Below are 17250 nucleotides of genomic sequence, written 5' to 3'. Positions count from 1 at the left end.
GGGAGATGTCAGGGGTCGGTTCTTTACCCAGAGAGTGGTGGGGGCATGGAATGCGCTGCCTGTGGGAGTGGCAGAGTCAGATTTATTGGTGAACTTTAAGTGGCAATTGGATAGGTACATGGATGGGTGCTTAAGCTAGGACAAATGTTCGGCACAACATTGTGGGCCGAAGGGCCTGTTCTGTGCTGTATTGTTCGATGTTCTCTGTGTTCTAAGGCTATACGTTCTATCGTAAGGACAGACTGACGGGCAGAGGGGGTGGGGTGGCCCTGTTGGTAGGAAATGTTTTTAAGTCCCTTGCACAGGATGACCTAGAATCAGGGGATGTAGAGTCAGTATGGATAGACCCGAGAAATTCTAAAGGTAGAAAGACCCTAATGGGGGTTATCTACAGGTCCCCAAACAGTAGTCTGGATGTAGGATTTAAGTTGAATAAGGAGCTAAAATTGGCCTGTCGCAAAGATATTACTACTGTTGTTATGGGGGATTTCAAGATGCAGGTAGACTAGGAGAATCAGGATGGTACTGGACCCCAAGAAAGGGAGTTTGTGGAGTGACTTCGAGATGGATTCTTAGAACAGCTGGTGCTGGAGCCGACCAGGGAGAAGACAATTCTTGATCTGGTGTTGTGCAACGAACCGGATTTGATCAGGGACCTCGAAGTGAAGGAGCCATTAGGAGGTAATGACCGTAATACAATAAGCTTTAATCTGCAATTTGAAAGGGAGAGGGTACAATCGGAAGTGACAATATTTCAGTTGAATAAAGGGAACTATGGAGCTATGAGGGAGGAGCTGGCCAAAGTTCAATGGTGCAATACCCTAGCAGGGATGGCAGTGGAGCAACAATGACAGGTATTTCTGGGTATAATGCAGAAGATACAGGATCAGTTCATTCCTAAAAGGAAGAAAGATCCTAAGAGGAGGCAGGGGTAGCCGTGGCTGATTAGGGAAGTTAAGAAACATATAAAGTCGAAAGAGAAAAAGTATAACATAGCAAAGATAAGTGGGAAAACGGCGGACTGGGAAGCTTTTAAAGAACAACAGAGGATAACTAAGAAGGAAATACGCAGAGAATAAATGAGGTACAAAGGTAAACTGGCCAAAAATATAAAGGAGGATAGTGAAAGCTTTTTTAGGTATGTGAAAGGAAAAAAAATGGTTAAGATTAAAATTGGGCCCTTGAAGACAGAAACGGGTGAATATATTACGGGGAACAAAGAAATGGCAGAAGAGTTGAATTGGTACTTCAGATCTGTGTTCACTGGGGAAGACACAAGTAATCTCCCTGAGGTAATAGTGGCTGAAGGACCTGAACTGAAGGGAATTTATATTTGCCAGGAAATGGTGTTGGAGAGACTGTTAGGTCTGAAGGCTGATAAGTCCCCGGGGCCTGATGGTGTACATCCCAGGGTACTGAAGGAGGTGGCTCTCGAAATCGTGGATGCATTGGTGATCATTTTCCAATGTTCTATAGATTCAGGATCAGTTCCTGTGGATTGGAGGGTGGCTAATGTTGTACCACTTTTTAAGAAAGGAGGGAGAGAGAGAGAAAACAGAGAATAAAAGACCAGTTAGTCTGACCTCAGTGGTGGGAAAAATGCTGGAGTCAATTATAAAGGATGAAATTATGACACATCTGGATAGCAGTAACAGGATAGGTCAGAGTCAGCATGGATTTATGAAGGGGAAATCATGCTTGACTAATCTTCTGGAATTTTTTGAGGATGTAACTCTGAAGATGGACAAGGGAGATCCAGTGGATGTAGTGTACCTGGACTTTCAGAAAGCCTTTGATAAAGTCCCACATAGGAGGTTAGTGAGCAAAATTAGGGCGCATGGTATTGGGGGCAAAATACTGACTTGGATTGAAAATTGGTTGGCTGACAGGAAACAAAGGATAGTGATAAACGGCTCCCTTTCGGAATGGCAGGTAGTGACCAGTGGGGTATCGCAGGGATCAGTGCTGGGACCGCAGCTTTTTACAATATACATTAATGTTATAGATGATGGTATTAAAAGTAATATTAGCAAATTTGCTGATGATACAAAGCTGGGTGGCAGGGTGAAATGTGAGGAGGATGTTAGGAGATAACAGGGTGCCTTCGACAGGCTAGGTGAGCGGACAGATGCACGGCAGATGCAGTTTAATAGAACACAGAACATAGAAGAATACAGCGCAGTACAGGCCCTTCGGCCCTCGATGTTGCGCCGATCCAAGCCCACCTAACCTACACTAGCCCACTATCCTCCATATGCCTATCCAATGCCTGCTTAAATGCCCATAATGAGGGAGAGTCCACCACAGATACTGGCAGGGCATTCCATGAACTCACGACTCGCTGAGTAAACAACCTACCCCTAACATCTGTCCTATACCTACCCCCCTTAATTTAACGCTATGCCCCCTTGTAATAGCTGACTCCATACGTGGAAAAAGATTCTCACTGTCGACCCTATCTAAACCCCTAATCATTAGATTAGATTACATTGCATTACAGTGTGGAAACAGGCCCTTCAGCCCAACAAGTCCACACCGACCCGCCGAAGCGTAACCCACCCATACCCCTACACTTACCCCTTACCTAACACTACGGGCAATTTAGCATGGCCAATTCACCTGACCTGCACATCTTTGGACTGTGGGAGGAAACCGGAGCACCTGGAGGAAACCCACGCAGACACGGGGAGAACGTGCAAACTCCACACAGTCAGTCGCCTGAGGCGGGAATTGAACCCGGGTCTCTGGCGCTGTGAGGCAGCAGTGCTAACCACTGTGCCACCGTGCCACCCACAAATCATCTTGTACACCTCTATCAAGTCACCCCTAAACCTTCTTTTCTCCAATGAAAACAACCCCAAGTACCTCAGCCTTTCCTCATATGATCTTTCTACCATACCAGGCAACATCCTGGTAAACCTCCTCTGCACCCGTTCCAGTGCCTCCACATCCTTCCTATAGTATGGCGACCAAAACTGCACACAACACTCCAGATGCGGTCGCACCAGAGTCTTATACAACTGCAACATGACTTCAGTACTCCGGAACTCAATTCCTCTACCAATAAAAGCCAGTACGCCATATGCCTTCTTCACCGCACTATTTACCTGGGTGGCAACTTTCAAAGATCTGTGTACATGGACACCAAGATCCCTCTGCTCATCCACACTACCAAGTATCCGTCCATTAGCCCAGTACCCCATCTTTTTATTACTCTTACCAAAGTGAATCACCTCACACTTAGCTACATTGAACTCCATTTGCCACCTTTCTGCCCAGTTCTGCAGCTTATCTATATCCCGCTGTAACCTGCCACATCCTTCCTCACTGTCTACAACTCCTCCGACTTTCGTATCATCCGCAAACTTGCTCACCCAACCTTCTAACCCCTCCTCCAGGTCATTTGTAAAAATGACAAACAGCAATGGTCCCAAAACAGATCCTTGCGGAACACCGCTAGTGACGGCACTCCAAGATGAACCTTTGCCATCAACTACTACCCTCTGTCTTCTTCCAGCCAGCCAACTCCTAATCCAAACCTCCAACTCACCCTCAATGCCATACCTCCGTATTTTTTGCAGTAGTCTACCATGGGGAACCTTATCAAACGCCTTACTAAAATCCATATACACCACATCTGCTGCTTTCCCCTCGTCCACCTCCTTAAATGTGTGGTTATCCACTTTGGTGGCAAGAACAGGAAGGCAGATTACTACTTTAACGGAGTCAAGTCAGATAAAGGGGCAGTACAACGAGATTTAGGTGTTCTTCTGCATCAGTCAATGAAAGCAAGCATGCAGGTACAGCAGGCAGTGAAGAAAGCTAATAGCATGCTGGCCTTCATAACAAGAGAAATTGAGTATAGAAGCAAAGAGGTTCTTCTGCAGCTGTACAGGACCCTGATGAGACCGCACCTGGAATATTGTTTTGGTCTCCAAATTTGAGCAAAGACATTCTGCCTATTGAGGGAGTGCAGCGTAAGTTTACGAGGTCAATTCCCGGAATGGTGGGACAGTCTTACGTTGAAAGATTGGAGCGACTGGGCTTGTATACCCTGGAGTTTAGAAGGCTGAGAGGGGATCTGATTGAGACGTATAAGATTATTAAAGGATTGGACACTCTGGAGGCAGGAAGCATGTTTCTGCTGATGGGTGAGTCCCAAACCAGAGGACACAGTTTAAAAATAAAGGGGTAGGCCATTTAGAACAGAGTTGAGGAGAAACTTCTTCACCCAGAGAGTGGTGGGTGGATGCTCTGCCCCAGAAGTCTGTGGAGGCCAAGTCTCTGGATACTTTCAAGAAAGAGTTGGATAGAGCTCTTAAGGATAGTGGAATCAAGGGTTATGGGGATAAGGCAGGAACAGGATACTGATTAAGGATGATCAGCCATGATCATAGTGAATGGTGGTGCTGGCTCGAAGGGCAGAATGGCCTACTCCTGCACCTATTGTCTATTGAACCCTTATGAGGTGGTGACCATAACATGATTGAATTTACTCTGCAATTTGAGAGGTCGGAGTAGATGTAACAGTATTACAATTGAATAAAGGGAGGAGCTGACCAGAGGCATACAGAGGCATGAGGGAGGAGCTGACCAGAATTGACAAAAATAGCAGAAAATAAGAGACTAATAAGAGACACCCTAACCACCGTCCCTTGACATTCAGAAGTATTACCATCACTGAATCCCCCACTGTCAACATCCTTGGGATTACCATTGACCAGAAGCTCAAATGGACCTATCACATAGAAACAGTGGCTACAAAAGCAGGTCAGAGACTCGGGATACTGTGGCAATTAACTCACCTCCTGACACCCCAAAGCCTATCCACCATCTACAAGGCACAAGTCAGGAGTGTGATGGAATACTCTCCCTTGCCTGAATGGGTACAGCTCCAACAGCACTCAAGAAGCTTGACACCATCAAGGACAAAGCAACCTGCTTGATTGGCAACACATCTACAAACATTTAATCCCTCCACCACCAGTGCTCAGTAGCAGCAGTGTGTACTACCTACAAGATGCATTGCAGAAATTCACCAAAGATCTTTAGACAGCACCTTCCAAACCCATGAAGGAAAGGGGAACAGGTACTTGGAAACACCACCACAGGCAAGCTCCCCTCCAAGCCACTCATCAGCCTGACTTGGAAATATACCATGTTCCTTCACAGTCACTGGGTCAAAATCCTGGAATTCCCTCCCTATCAGCATTGTGGTTCAACCGACAGCAATTGGGCTGCAGTGCTTCAAGGAGGCAGCGCACCACCACCTCCTCAAGGGCAAATAGGGATGGGCTTTCAATACTGGCCAGCCAGTGCCACCCAATTCCCACAAATGAATAAAACAAAGTCAGAAAAGAGTTGACATGAAATTTACAGCTAAAAAAAAAGAACTGAGTATCAATTCTTTTCCATGTTACTTTCTTCCAACCAACCTATCCCTCTTTCTTCTAGAGAATGTGGACATGTGGATGAGCTGAGACTATCCTTAACACACAAATCTTACTGACAAAGGCCAAATCTCTAGTTTCAAGAGAAAATTATACACTTTGCAGGACAATTGTTAGTGACAATATGCAAAAACTTCATTCCAGAACAACCAGAAAAATAATAGGTACAACATTATTACTGCAAAACCAGTATAATCAAAATTATTAAACTTTTGTAACTTATTGAACCAATGTTATATTTAAAGAATAAATTATCCTTTGGTAGTGTCACAGTATGAACTGTACCAGGGTTGAGAATATTGTTTATTTACCATTACGGCAAAATGTGAGGAGGCTGTCATCTGGGCTCAAACAGAAGTCAAGATAGCTGAATCAGAATCAAGACAATCATATTATGCAGAAGTCATTGCATTTTTCTTTTTATGAGGAGATCAAAATGTATAAAAAAGATGAAGCATATTTGTTCTGAAATAGTTTCAGTGTCGAAACTATTTCACGCTGAATATAAATACTCTGGATTTATATTCAAAGAATACTTGAAACTGCTTAAATTCATACCTTTTCAAAAATTGACAGATTGAAACAATTTTTATTCTGATTGTCTGGATTCCTATCTAGTTCCAAGAATAAAGAACAATGATGCAACACTCTCTGACATCCAGATGTTGGTATAAATCACAATTCGTTTCAATATTGTTTTTCTCATATACATAATTCAGTTTATGCTGCACTAACCAGATTGAAGAGTACATCGCGAAGATCAGCCCATGTCCTATATGAGTCTGCAGTATTTTTATCTGGCATGTTTATAATATCCATAAAAATCCGTTTGTAAATGTTAAAATTCTGCATATAAAAGAAAAAAAGTGAAACAGATCACAAAACTAAATCACTGAAAGAACGTTAATGTTTGAAAATCTTCTTCATTTTTCAAAGATCTAGCTAGAAACATATAGGAGCAGGAAGCAGTGCTGTAACTCATCATTAAGCACAAGTCATCAATGAAAAAAATCTCATCTGCAAATTACGTGAGATGAAAGTGTGCAATGCCCAGGAATTCTGCCTGATTCATTTAAATGGCAGGAATAGGCTAAGATAGTTTACAACTTCCAGCCGGAAATATTAGAGAGCTTACAGGTTGCCCTGCAGGGATTGATGCAAGTCACTGGGAAAACATTGGAGGAATTTTCAAACCTCGAGTAGGAGAGGACAGATAAGCAGTTCTGACTAACCATTTGTTAGGAGCATTCTTGCCATGCCTCTTGTAATAGTAAATAATTTTTACTATGGGAGGCAAGGGAGGAAATAGCTGGGGCCTTAACAGATATCTGTCCATCTTCTTTGGCCTCAGGCAAGGTTACAGAACGACCAACGTTGTTCCTTTGTTTAAGAAGGGAAACAGATAATCCAGGTCAGTGGTGGGGAAATCGTAAGAGAAGATACGAGAGATAAGATTTATTCACATTTCGGATCAAAAGACTTGCTCGTGACAGGCAGCATGGGTTTGTGTGGGGAATATTTTGTCTCACCAACTCAACTGAGCTTTTTGAGGACGTGACAAGATTGATTGATGAGGGAAGGGCAGTAGATGTTGTCTACATAAGCTTTCAGCAAGATGTTTGATAAGGTTCGTCATGGCAGGCCAGTACAAAAGGAAGAGTCTCATGGGATCCGGAATGTGCTGGCTAGATGGAGAAGGAACCAGCTTGGTCATACGGAGAGTAGCACTGAAGGGGTGTTTTTCAGAATGGAGAAACTAATGGTGTTCCGCTGGGATTTTGTTGTTTGTACTATATGTAGATTATATTGAGGAAAATATAGGTGGTCTGATCTGGGATGATACTAAAATTGATGGAGGTGCAGATAGTGAAGAGGATTGTCAAAACATACAACAGGATGTAGATTACAGATTTGGGCAGAGAAATGGCAGATGGGTTTAATTCGGACAAATGAGAAGTGATGCATTTTGGAAGATCAAATTTAGGGTGTGAATGATACAATAAGTGTGGACTTGTGGGGCCGAAGGGCCTGTTTCCACACTGTAAATAATCTAATCTAATAATCTAATCTAAAAAGAAAATGGCAAAATCCTTGAGGCATGGACATAAAGGTCCACAGACTCCTGAAAGTGGCAACACAGGTGGAATAGGCATACAGTACACTTGCCTTCACTGGCTGGAGTATCAAATGTAAGAGATGGCAAGTTATGGTACAGCTGTATAAAGTTTTAGTTAGTCCATATTTGGAATATTGCATGCAGTTCTGGTCACTAGACGACCAGAAGAATGTGGATGCTTTGGAGGGGGCTTGCTCAGAAGGTTTACCAGGATATTGCTTGGTCTGGAGGATTTTAGATATGAGGAGAGGTTGGATAAACTCAGATTGTATTCACTGGAAAGACAGAGGTTGAGGGGCGACCTGATAGAGATCTGCAGAACTATGAGGCATAGGTGGATAGTCAAAGGCTTTTTCCTAGGGTGGAAAGATCAACCACAAGAGGGGTTCACAACAAAAAGGGGGAGAGTTCAGGGGAGAAGTGTGTGGAAACTTTTTCACACAGAAGCAGAATGCACTGCCAATGGACATGGTGGAAGTCGGCACATTAGTATTGTTTAAGGGGTATCTTGATATACATTTGAATGGCAGGCAACCAGAGGGGTAGAAACTTCACATGGGCAATAAGTAAAGGGTGTAAATTAAGATTAGGAATCGGTGCAGGTTTGGTGGGCCTCTTCCTATGTTGTATTATTCTTTGTTTTTTTTTTAAAAAGACCTGTATGATGGTCTGCTGGGTTTAACTGAGCCGAATGTCTATGACTCTATATAATGTCCATGCTGGATGCTGCACCCTTAAGCCATATAGAGTCATAGAGATGTACAGCGTAGAAATGTACATGCCGACCAGATATCCCAACCCAATCTCGTCCCACCTGCCAGCACCCGTCCCATATCCCTCCAAACCCTTCCTATTCATATACCCATCCAAATGTCTCTTAAATTTTGCAATTGTACCAGCCTCCACCACATCCTCTGGCAGCTCATTCCATACACGTACCACCCTCTGCGTGAAAAAGTTGCCCCTTAGGTCTCTTTTATATCTTTCCCCTCGCACCCTAAACCTATGCTCTCCCCGACCTCAGGGAAAGGACTTTGCCTATTTATCCTATCCATGCCCCCCTCATAATTTTGTAAACCTCTAAGGTCACCCCTCAGCCTCCGACGCTTCAGGGAAAACAGGCCCAGCCTGTTCAGCTTCTCCCTGTGGCTCAGATCCTCCAATCCTGGCAACATCCTTGTAAATCTTTTCTGAACCCTTTCAAGTTTCACAACATCTTTCCAACAGGAAGGAGACCAGAATTGCACGCAATATTCCAACAGTGGCCTAACCAATATCCTGTACAGCCACAACATGACCTCCCAACTCCTGTACTCAATACTCTGACCAATAAAGGAAAGCATACCAAATGCCTTCTTCACTATCCTATCTATCTGCGACTCCACTCTCAAGGAGCTATGAACCTGCACATCAAGGTCGCTTTATTCAGCAACACTCCCTAGGACCTTACCATTAAGTGTATAAGTCCTGCTAAGATTTGCTTTCCCAAAATGCAGCACCTCGCATTTATCTGAATTAAACTCGATCTGCCACTTCTCAGACCACTGGCCCATCTGGTCAAGATCCTGTTGTAATCTGAGGTAACCCTCTTCGCTTTCCACTACACCTCCAATTTTGGTGTCATCTGCAAACTTACTAACTGTACCTCTTATGCTCGCATCCAAATCATTTATGTAAATGACAAAACGTAGAGGGCCCAGCACCGATTCTTGTGGCACTCCACTGGTCACAGGCCTCCAGTCTGAAAAACATCCCTCCACCACCACCCTCTGTCTTCTACCTTTGAGCCAGTTCTGTATCCAAATGGCTAGTTCTCCCTGTATTACAAGAGATCTAACCTTGCTAATCAGTCTCCCATGGGGAACCTTGTTGAACGCCTTACTGAAGTCCACATAGATCACATCTACTGCTCTGCCCTCATCAATTGTCTTTGTTACTTCATCAAAAAACTCAATCAAGTTTGTGAGACATGATTTCCCACGCACAAAGCCATGTTGACTATCCCGAATCAGTCCTTGCTTTTCCAAATACATCTACATTCTGTCCCTCAGGATTCCCTCCAACAACTTGCCCACCACCGAGGTTAGGCTCACTGGTCTATAGTTCCCTGGCTTGTCCTTACCACCCTTCTTAAACAGTGGCTCCATGTTTGCCAACCTCCAGTCTTCCGGCACTTCACCTGTGACTATCGATGATAAAATATCTCAGCAAGAGGCCTAGCAATCACTTCTCTAGCTTCCCACAGAGTTCTCGGGTACACCTGATCAGGTCCTGGGGATTTATCCACTTTTAACCATTCCAAGGCATCCAGCACTTCCTCCTCTGTAATCTGGACATTTTGCAAGATGCCACCATCTATTTCCCTACAGTCTATATCTTCCATAACCCTTTCCACAGTAAATACTGATGCAAAATATTCATTTAGTATCTCCCCCATTTTCTGTGGCTCCACACAAAGGCCGCTTTGCTGATCTTTGAGGGGCCCTATTCTCTCCCTAGTTACCCTTTTGTCCTTAATATATTTGTAAAAACCCTTTGGATTCTCCTTAATTCTATTTGCCAAAGCTATCTCATGTCCCCGTTTTGCCCTCCTCCTACTTCCTTTATACTCTTCTAAGGATTCACTTGATCTATCCTGTCTATACCTGACATATGCTTCCTTCTTTTTCTTAATCAAACCCTCAATTTCTTTAGTCATCTAGCATTCCCTATACCTACCAGCCTTCCCTTCCACCCTGACAGGAATATACTTTCTCTGGATTCTTGTTATCTCATTTCTGAAGGCTTCCCATTTTCCAGCCGTCCCTTTACCTGCGAACATCTGCCTTCAATCAGCTTTCGAAAGTTCTTGCCTAATACCGTCAAAATTGGCCTTTCTCCAAATTAGAACTTCAACTTTTAGATCTGGTCTATCCTTTTTCATCACTATTTAAAAGCGAATAGAATTATGGTCGCTGGCCCCAAAGTGCTCCCCCACTGACACCTCAGTCACCTGCCCTGCCTTATTTCCCAAGAGTAGGTCAAGGTTTGCACCTTCTCTAGTAGGTACATCCACATACTGAATCAGAAAATTGTCTTGTACACATTTAAGAAATTCCTCTCCATCTAAACCTTTAACACTATGGCAGTTCCAGTCGATGTTTGGAAAGTTAAAATCTCCTACCATAACTACCCTATTATTCTTACAGATAGCTGAGATCTCCTTACAAGTTTGTTTCTCAATTTCCCTCTGACTATTATGGGGTATAATACAATCCCAATAAGGTGATCATCCCTTTCTTATTTCTTATTTCTCAGTTCCACCCAAATACCTTCCCTCGATGTATTTCTGGGAATATCCCCCCTCAGTACAGCTGTAATGCTATCCCCTTATCAAAAATGCCACTCCCCCTCCTCTCTTGCCTCCCTTTCTATCCTTCCTGTAGCATTTGTATCCTGGAACAGTAAGCTGCCAGTCCTGGCCATCCCTGAGCCATGTTTCCGTAATTGCTATGATATCCCAGTCCCATGTTGCTAACCATGCCCTGAGTTCATCTGCCTTCCCTATTAGGCCCCTTGCATTGAAATAAATGCAGTTTAATTTATTAGTCCTACCTTGTCCGTGCCTGCCCTGACTGTTTGACGACTTCTGTTCTCAGCTGTACTCAGTGTCAGATCGATCTCTTTCCTCATTATCTCCCTGGTCCCACCCCCCCACCTTACGAGTTTAAATCCTCCCAAGCAGTTCCAGCAAATTTCCCTGCCAGTGTATTAGTCCCCTTCCAATTTAGGTGCAATCCGTCCTTCTTGTACAGGTCACTTCTACCCCAAAAGAGATTCCAATGATCCCAAAATGCGAATCCTTCTCCCATCCATCAGCTCCTCAGCCATGCATTCATCTGCTCTATCCTCCTATTCCTGCCCTCACTAGCTCGTAGCACTGGGAGTGCACATCATAGGATCTCAATTTACATCTCATCTTTTGGCTATAGCTGGAATCAAATAGTCAAGAGCCAGCGAAGGAGATGCATGTGCACTGCTTGAATTTTAACTCTTGTTCCATCTAGTTTCTTTTAGGTGCAGAGAGGTAAAGTTCACATTTCTCTTTCTGCACTATATGTTTGGGCTGAAAACTTGATTCTTATTTTCCATTATCCAAGCTTACTGCTTCCTACTATTGCTGAATGCGACTATTTGTAGCAAACAGTTGAGGATTATTTGGCTCAACAAATCTCTAATATTCATTCATAGTCCTAAATATTTTAAACTTGGGTTTTCATGTATTCATATGGAACCTGCAATCCCTTAAAATATTATTTCAGAATTGAATAGATATGACTTTTACAACAACAACTCATTCAATAACACGTCACAAGATAATAATTGAAAAAATGTACGATGACTAAGTTCTTCTTTGATTTCACTTACTTGTGTATTGGCAGGAGCACCATGTTGAACATACAGACTTAAGGCTTTTTCAGTATGACCTTCTTTGATAAGGTGCGTAACATATAGAGCCACATACTTGTGGAGAATTTTGTAATTCTAAAACAGATAGGACAGTTAATGCAGGATTTAGTATACAGTCACAGCTATTAGAAAATTAATGTAGAAAACTTTAGTATTTCACACATGCAGGTACAAATCAAAGTTTCTGGCCCTACTTAGTTTTTGGCTTATATATAGATCTGGAACATTACACAACTTATAGAATAGAAACAAGAGAATTAGCTCAACTGGCTTATGTTATCATCATTGGTGGTCCCTCGCAAACAAGGATGACACCCTTTCACTCTCAGGGTGGAAGGCTATACAGTCTGATGTGGTTTCTGCAGACTCTAACACACTTGGGGCAAAAGATGGTGATGGGTGGCACATTCCTTATGCTGTTTTTGCTTTGCTTCCATTTTCCCCTCGACAGCAAGTCTGAAGGTACTCGCGCCTTCTTGGATGCTCCTCCTCCATTTCAGATGGTTAAAGCCAGTGATTCGCAGGTGTCAGTGGGAATTCTGCACTTCAACAGCAAGGCCTTGAGAGTATCCCAGAAGCTTCTCCTCTATCCACTTGGGGCTTGCCTGCGGTTTCATAGCTGCGAGTAGAGTACCTACTTGGGGAGTCTCCTGTCAGTCATACAGATGACATGCCCAGCCCATCCCAGCTGCTCAAGGGTGATCAGTGCCTCAATGCTGGGCATGTTGGCCTGCTTGAGGACACTGGTATTGGGGTGTGTCTGTCTTCCCAGCAGATTCACAGGTTCTTGCACAGGCAACATCGCTGATACTGCTCCACTGCCTTGAGGTGTCTGCTGTAAACAGTCAATGTCTCAGGGACATATAGGAAGGTGGGAACCAACACAGTTCTGTACACCATGAGCTTGATGTCGAATTTGATGTTGACCTCGAACAACCTTTTCCTTAGGTGACCGAAGGCTGCGCTAGCATACTGCAGGCAGTGCTGAATCTCTTCATCAATAATTGCTTTCATTGACAAAACACCCCCAAGGTATTAGAAATGGTCAAGGTTTTCTAAAGCCTCCCCGTGGACTTTGATGATGGGGAGTTTGCTCTGCAATGCCTGGCCAAGTTGGTGGAGGACTCTTGTCTTGCGGATGTTCAGGGTGAGACCTTCGTTAAGATGGTCTGGAGTTTGTATTCCGAATTTGCACATGTGCATGTGCTGTAGCCTGATGACAGTGGGATGGGGTGACTTTGGGTCGAGGTAGTGAGATAGTGGAAGTTGAATAATTTCCCACTAGTTCTGTAGGTTAGCTTCACTCCAGCAGGAAGTTTGTCGGGGTGAGATGAAGCATTGCATCAAGGTAGATTGAGAATAGTGTGAGGGGATGACACAGCCTTGTTTGATACCGGTCCGAACAGGGAATGGGTCAGTGGTGGAGCCATTTGTCATTACCATGACTTCCATGTCATCATGGAGCAGGCAAAGGATGGTGACAAACTTTGTACTGCAGCCAAAGCAGAGAAAAATGCTTCATAATACATCCTGGTTGATGGTGTCAAAGGCAATGTACAGGGATAGGTTCTTTTCTCAACATTATTCCTGCAGCTTTCACACAATGAAAATCATGTCAAATGTGCCTCTCCATGGGCAGAAGCCACACTGTGATTCCAGGAGGTGTTCCTCAGTCATAAGGAGGAAACAGTTGAAGAGGACCTTGACAATGGCTTTTCCAATGGTCGACAACAGGAAGATTCCCCTGTAGTTACCACTTGTTCACTTTTTTGAAAATGCTCATGACTGTGACATCTCAGTGCTCTCGCTGGATGCTATCCTCCTCCCAGATAAGGCAGACAACAGGCCTTCAAACACTATAATTATCTATTCCTTTCCTGGACTCATCATGCAAAAGTTGAATGAAATAGTAGGGTCATTTGAATGAATGGTTTTACTTGAGGAATAATGTGAAGCAGCTCTAATCATTTTCACTGTATGCAACTACCCATTTTTGTGAAATTATTTTACAATATGACAGGATGTACCCTCTCCCATATCACTTTAAATGAATGGTTTTACTTGAGGAATAATGTGAAGCAGCTCTAATCATTTTCACTGTATGCAACTACCCATTTTTGTGAAATTATTTTACAATATGACAGGATGTACACTCTCCCATATCACTTTAAATGGAATCGAGAAAATGGCTACAGGAGCTGATGGAATTAAAACATTGATACCTCAATAAAGATTAAATTGCAATAAAAATAGTATTGCTGCCTCATTTCTTAAAATCTTTGAAAAACGAGTTCAATATTGCACGGCTTAATTAGCAGAATTACATTATAATAGTATGACAATAATGTGAGTAAAACTAGCATAAACTGGGATCCTTATTATTATTTTATGGGATGAGTCTGCTCAGAAGATACATTTACAGTTATAAAACATTTACTCTCATGACATACTTTCCTCAAGAGCTTATTTCATTTTTGTGTAAACCATCTACCTTGGGTAATAGACAATAGACAATAGGTGCAGGAGTAGGCCATTCTGCCCTTCAAGCCTGCACCATCATTCAATATGATCATGGTTGATCATCCTTAATCAGTATCCTGTTCCTGGCTTATCTCCATAACCCTTGATTCCATAATCCTTGAGAGCTCTATCCAACTCTTTCTTAAATGAATCCAGAGACTGGGCCTCCACTACCCTCTGGGGCAGAGCATTCCACACAGCCACCACTCTCTGGGTGAAGAAGTTTCTCCTCATCTCTGTCCTAAATGGTCTACCCCGTATTTTTAAGCTGTGTCCTCTGGTTCGGCACTCACCCATCAGCGGAAACATGTTTCCTGCCTCCAGAGTGTCCAATCCTTTAATAATCTTATATGTCTCAATCAGATCCCCTCTCAGCCTTTTAAACTCAAGGGTATACAAGCCCAGTCACTCCAGTCTTTCAGTGTAAGGTAGTCCCGCCATTCCAGGAATTGACCTCGTGAACCTATGCTGCACTCCCTCAATAGCCAGAATGTCTTTCCTCAAATTTGGAGACCAGAACTGCACACAGTAGATTCTGAGGTCTGTGGTCTCACCAGGGCCCTGTACACTGCAGAAGAACCTCTTTGCTTCTATACTCAATCCCTCTTGTTACGAAGGCCAGCATGCTATTGGCCTTCTTCACTACCTGCTGTACCTTCATTGACTGGTGTACAAGAACACCCAGATTTCTTTGTACTGCTCCGTTACCTAAATTGATTCCATTTAGGTAGTAATCTGCCTTCCTGTTCTTACCACCAAAGTGGATAACCATACATTTATCCACATTAAACTGCCTCTGCTATGCATCTGACCACTCACCTAACTTGTCCAGGTCATCCTGTAATCTCCTAACATTCTCATCACATTTCACCCTGCCACCCAGCTTAGAATCAGCAGCAAATTTGCTAATGTTATTACTAATACCATCTTCTATATCATTAACATATATTTTAAAAAGCTGCGGTCCCAATACTGATCCCTGCGGTACCCCACTGGTCACTGCCTGCCATTCCGAAATGGAGCCGTTTATCACTACTCTTTGTTTCCTATCAGCCAACCAACTTTCAATCCAAGTTAGTACTTTGCCCCCAATACCATGCGCCCTAATTTTGCTCACTAACCTCCTATGTGGGACTTTATCAATAGCTTTCTGAAAGTCCAGGTACACTACATCTACTGGATCTGCCTCGTCCATCTTCAGAGTTACATCCTCAAAAAATTCCAGAAGATTAGTCAAGCATGATTTCCCCTTCAAAAATCCATGCTGACTCTGACCTATCCTGTTACTACTATCCAGATGTGTCCTAATTTCATCCTTTATAATAGACTCCAGCATTTTTCCCACCACTGAGGTCAGACTAACTGGTCTATAATTTCCTGATTTCTCTCTCCCACCTTTCTTAAAAAGTGGTACAACATTAGCCACCCTCCAACCCGCAGGAACTGCTCCCGAATCTATCGAAAATAATCACCAATGCATCCACGATTTCTCGAGCCACCTCCTTCCGTACATCAGGCCCCGGGGACTTAGCAACCTTCAGACCTAACAGTCTCTCCAACACTAATTCCTGGCAAATATAAATTCCCTTAAGTTTAGGTCCTTCAGCCACTGTTACCTCAGGGAGATTTCTTGTGTCTTCCCCAGCGAACACAGATCTGAAGTACCAATTCAATTCTTCTGCCATTTCTTTGTTCCCTGTACTATATTCCCCTGTTTCTGTCTTCAAGGGCCCAATTTTAGTCTTAACCATTTTTTTGTCTTTCACGTACCTAAAAAAACTTTAACTATCCTCCTTTATATTTTTGGCCAGTTTACCTTCGTACCTCATTTTTTCTCTGCGTATTTCCTTCTTAGTAATCCTCTGTTGTTCTTTAAAAGCTTCCCAGCCCACTTTTTTCCCCATTTATCTTTGCTATGTTATACTTTTTCTCTTTTAACTTAAATGTTTCTTAACTTCCCTCGTCAGCCATGGCCACCCATGCCTCCTCCTAGGATCTGTCTTCCTTTTTAGAAAGAACTGATCCTGCAACTTCTGCATTATACACAGAAATATCCGCCATTGTTCCTCCACTGTCATCCCTGCTAAGGTAACATACGTCAATGCTTTTAAAAAGCACTATCCTGTAATAAAATACTTACTAGTTCCTTCAACTAAAGGTTATTCATATAAAGAGAATTTCACATCATATAAATAAACTAGCACTTTTATTTGTTAAAATTAAATGCCAAAAAGAGTTTTAAAAAATTAAAGATGGAAATGTAATATTTACCACACTGCACGAAATTTTGGTCAATAATATAGAAAATATTCTCAAAAAGGTTTTTCTGTTCTACCTGCTTATTAGCAGTTTCGATGCATTTTTCCCATTGTCCTCGTTCAACATACATGTCAAGTGCAGCTATCACATCCACTCCAACCAGCTGAAAAAAGGCATAAAAGAAAACATACGAGAATTATATGGAGAGACCACGAGTTGAAGTTGGGTGAAACAAAACAAAAATGAATGCTTTATTTCACTTCTGTCTATTCCACAGTCCCAGTCAGAATCTACAAAACGTTAAGCCCTCCCTTACAAATCCACCTGGAAAAGCTGATGCTGGTCAAAATTTCTTTAAAGCTAAAATGAGTGTAACTTTCAACAGTGTAACTTGTACATCTTTAGTACCTTTTAGCTGGGATACTGGCATTGCACTTCATAACTCGGTTTCTTATC

General features: G+C 42.9%; 1 protein-coding gene across 2 annotated transcripts in view; it reads right to left on the bottom strand.

Annotated features, from left to right (window-relative positions):
• ift172 (intraflagellar transport 172) overlaps window positions 1–17250 on the bottom strand; it is a 291193-nt gene that overhangs the window by 36131 nt on the left and 237812 nt on the right. For both annotated transcript variants that reach the window (XM_043682226.2, XM_043682236.2), the window contains 3 exons: window positions 16871–16957; window positions 11974–12090; window positions 6186–6296 (listed from right to left, as the gene is read on the bottom strand). In XM_043682226.2, the coding sequence (XP_043538161.1) occupies window positions 6186–6296; window positions 11974–12090; window positions 16871–16957 (315 nt within the window). The remainder of the gene's footprint in view (window positions 1–6185; window positions 6297–11973; window positions 12091–16870; window positions 16958–17250) is intronic.

The sequence above is a fragment of the Chiloscyllium plagiosum genome, unplaced genomic scaffold (assembly GCF_037043375.1).
Source record: "Chiloscyllium plagiosum isolate Xiang-an unplaced genomic scaffold, Cpla_swu_hap1 HiC_scaffold_3, whole genome shotgun sequence".
Classification (NCBI taxonomy): Eukaryota; Metazoa; Chordata; class Chondrichthyes; order Orectolobiformes; family Hemiscylliidae; genus Chiloscyllium; species Chiloscyllium plagiosum.
Note: the sequence above shows the minus strand (reverse complement) of the source record. Positions and strands in the feature narration are given on the sequence as shown.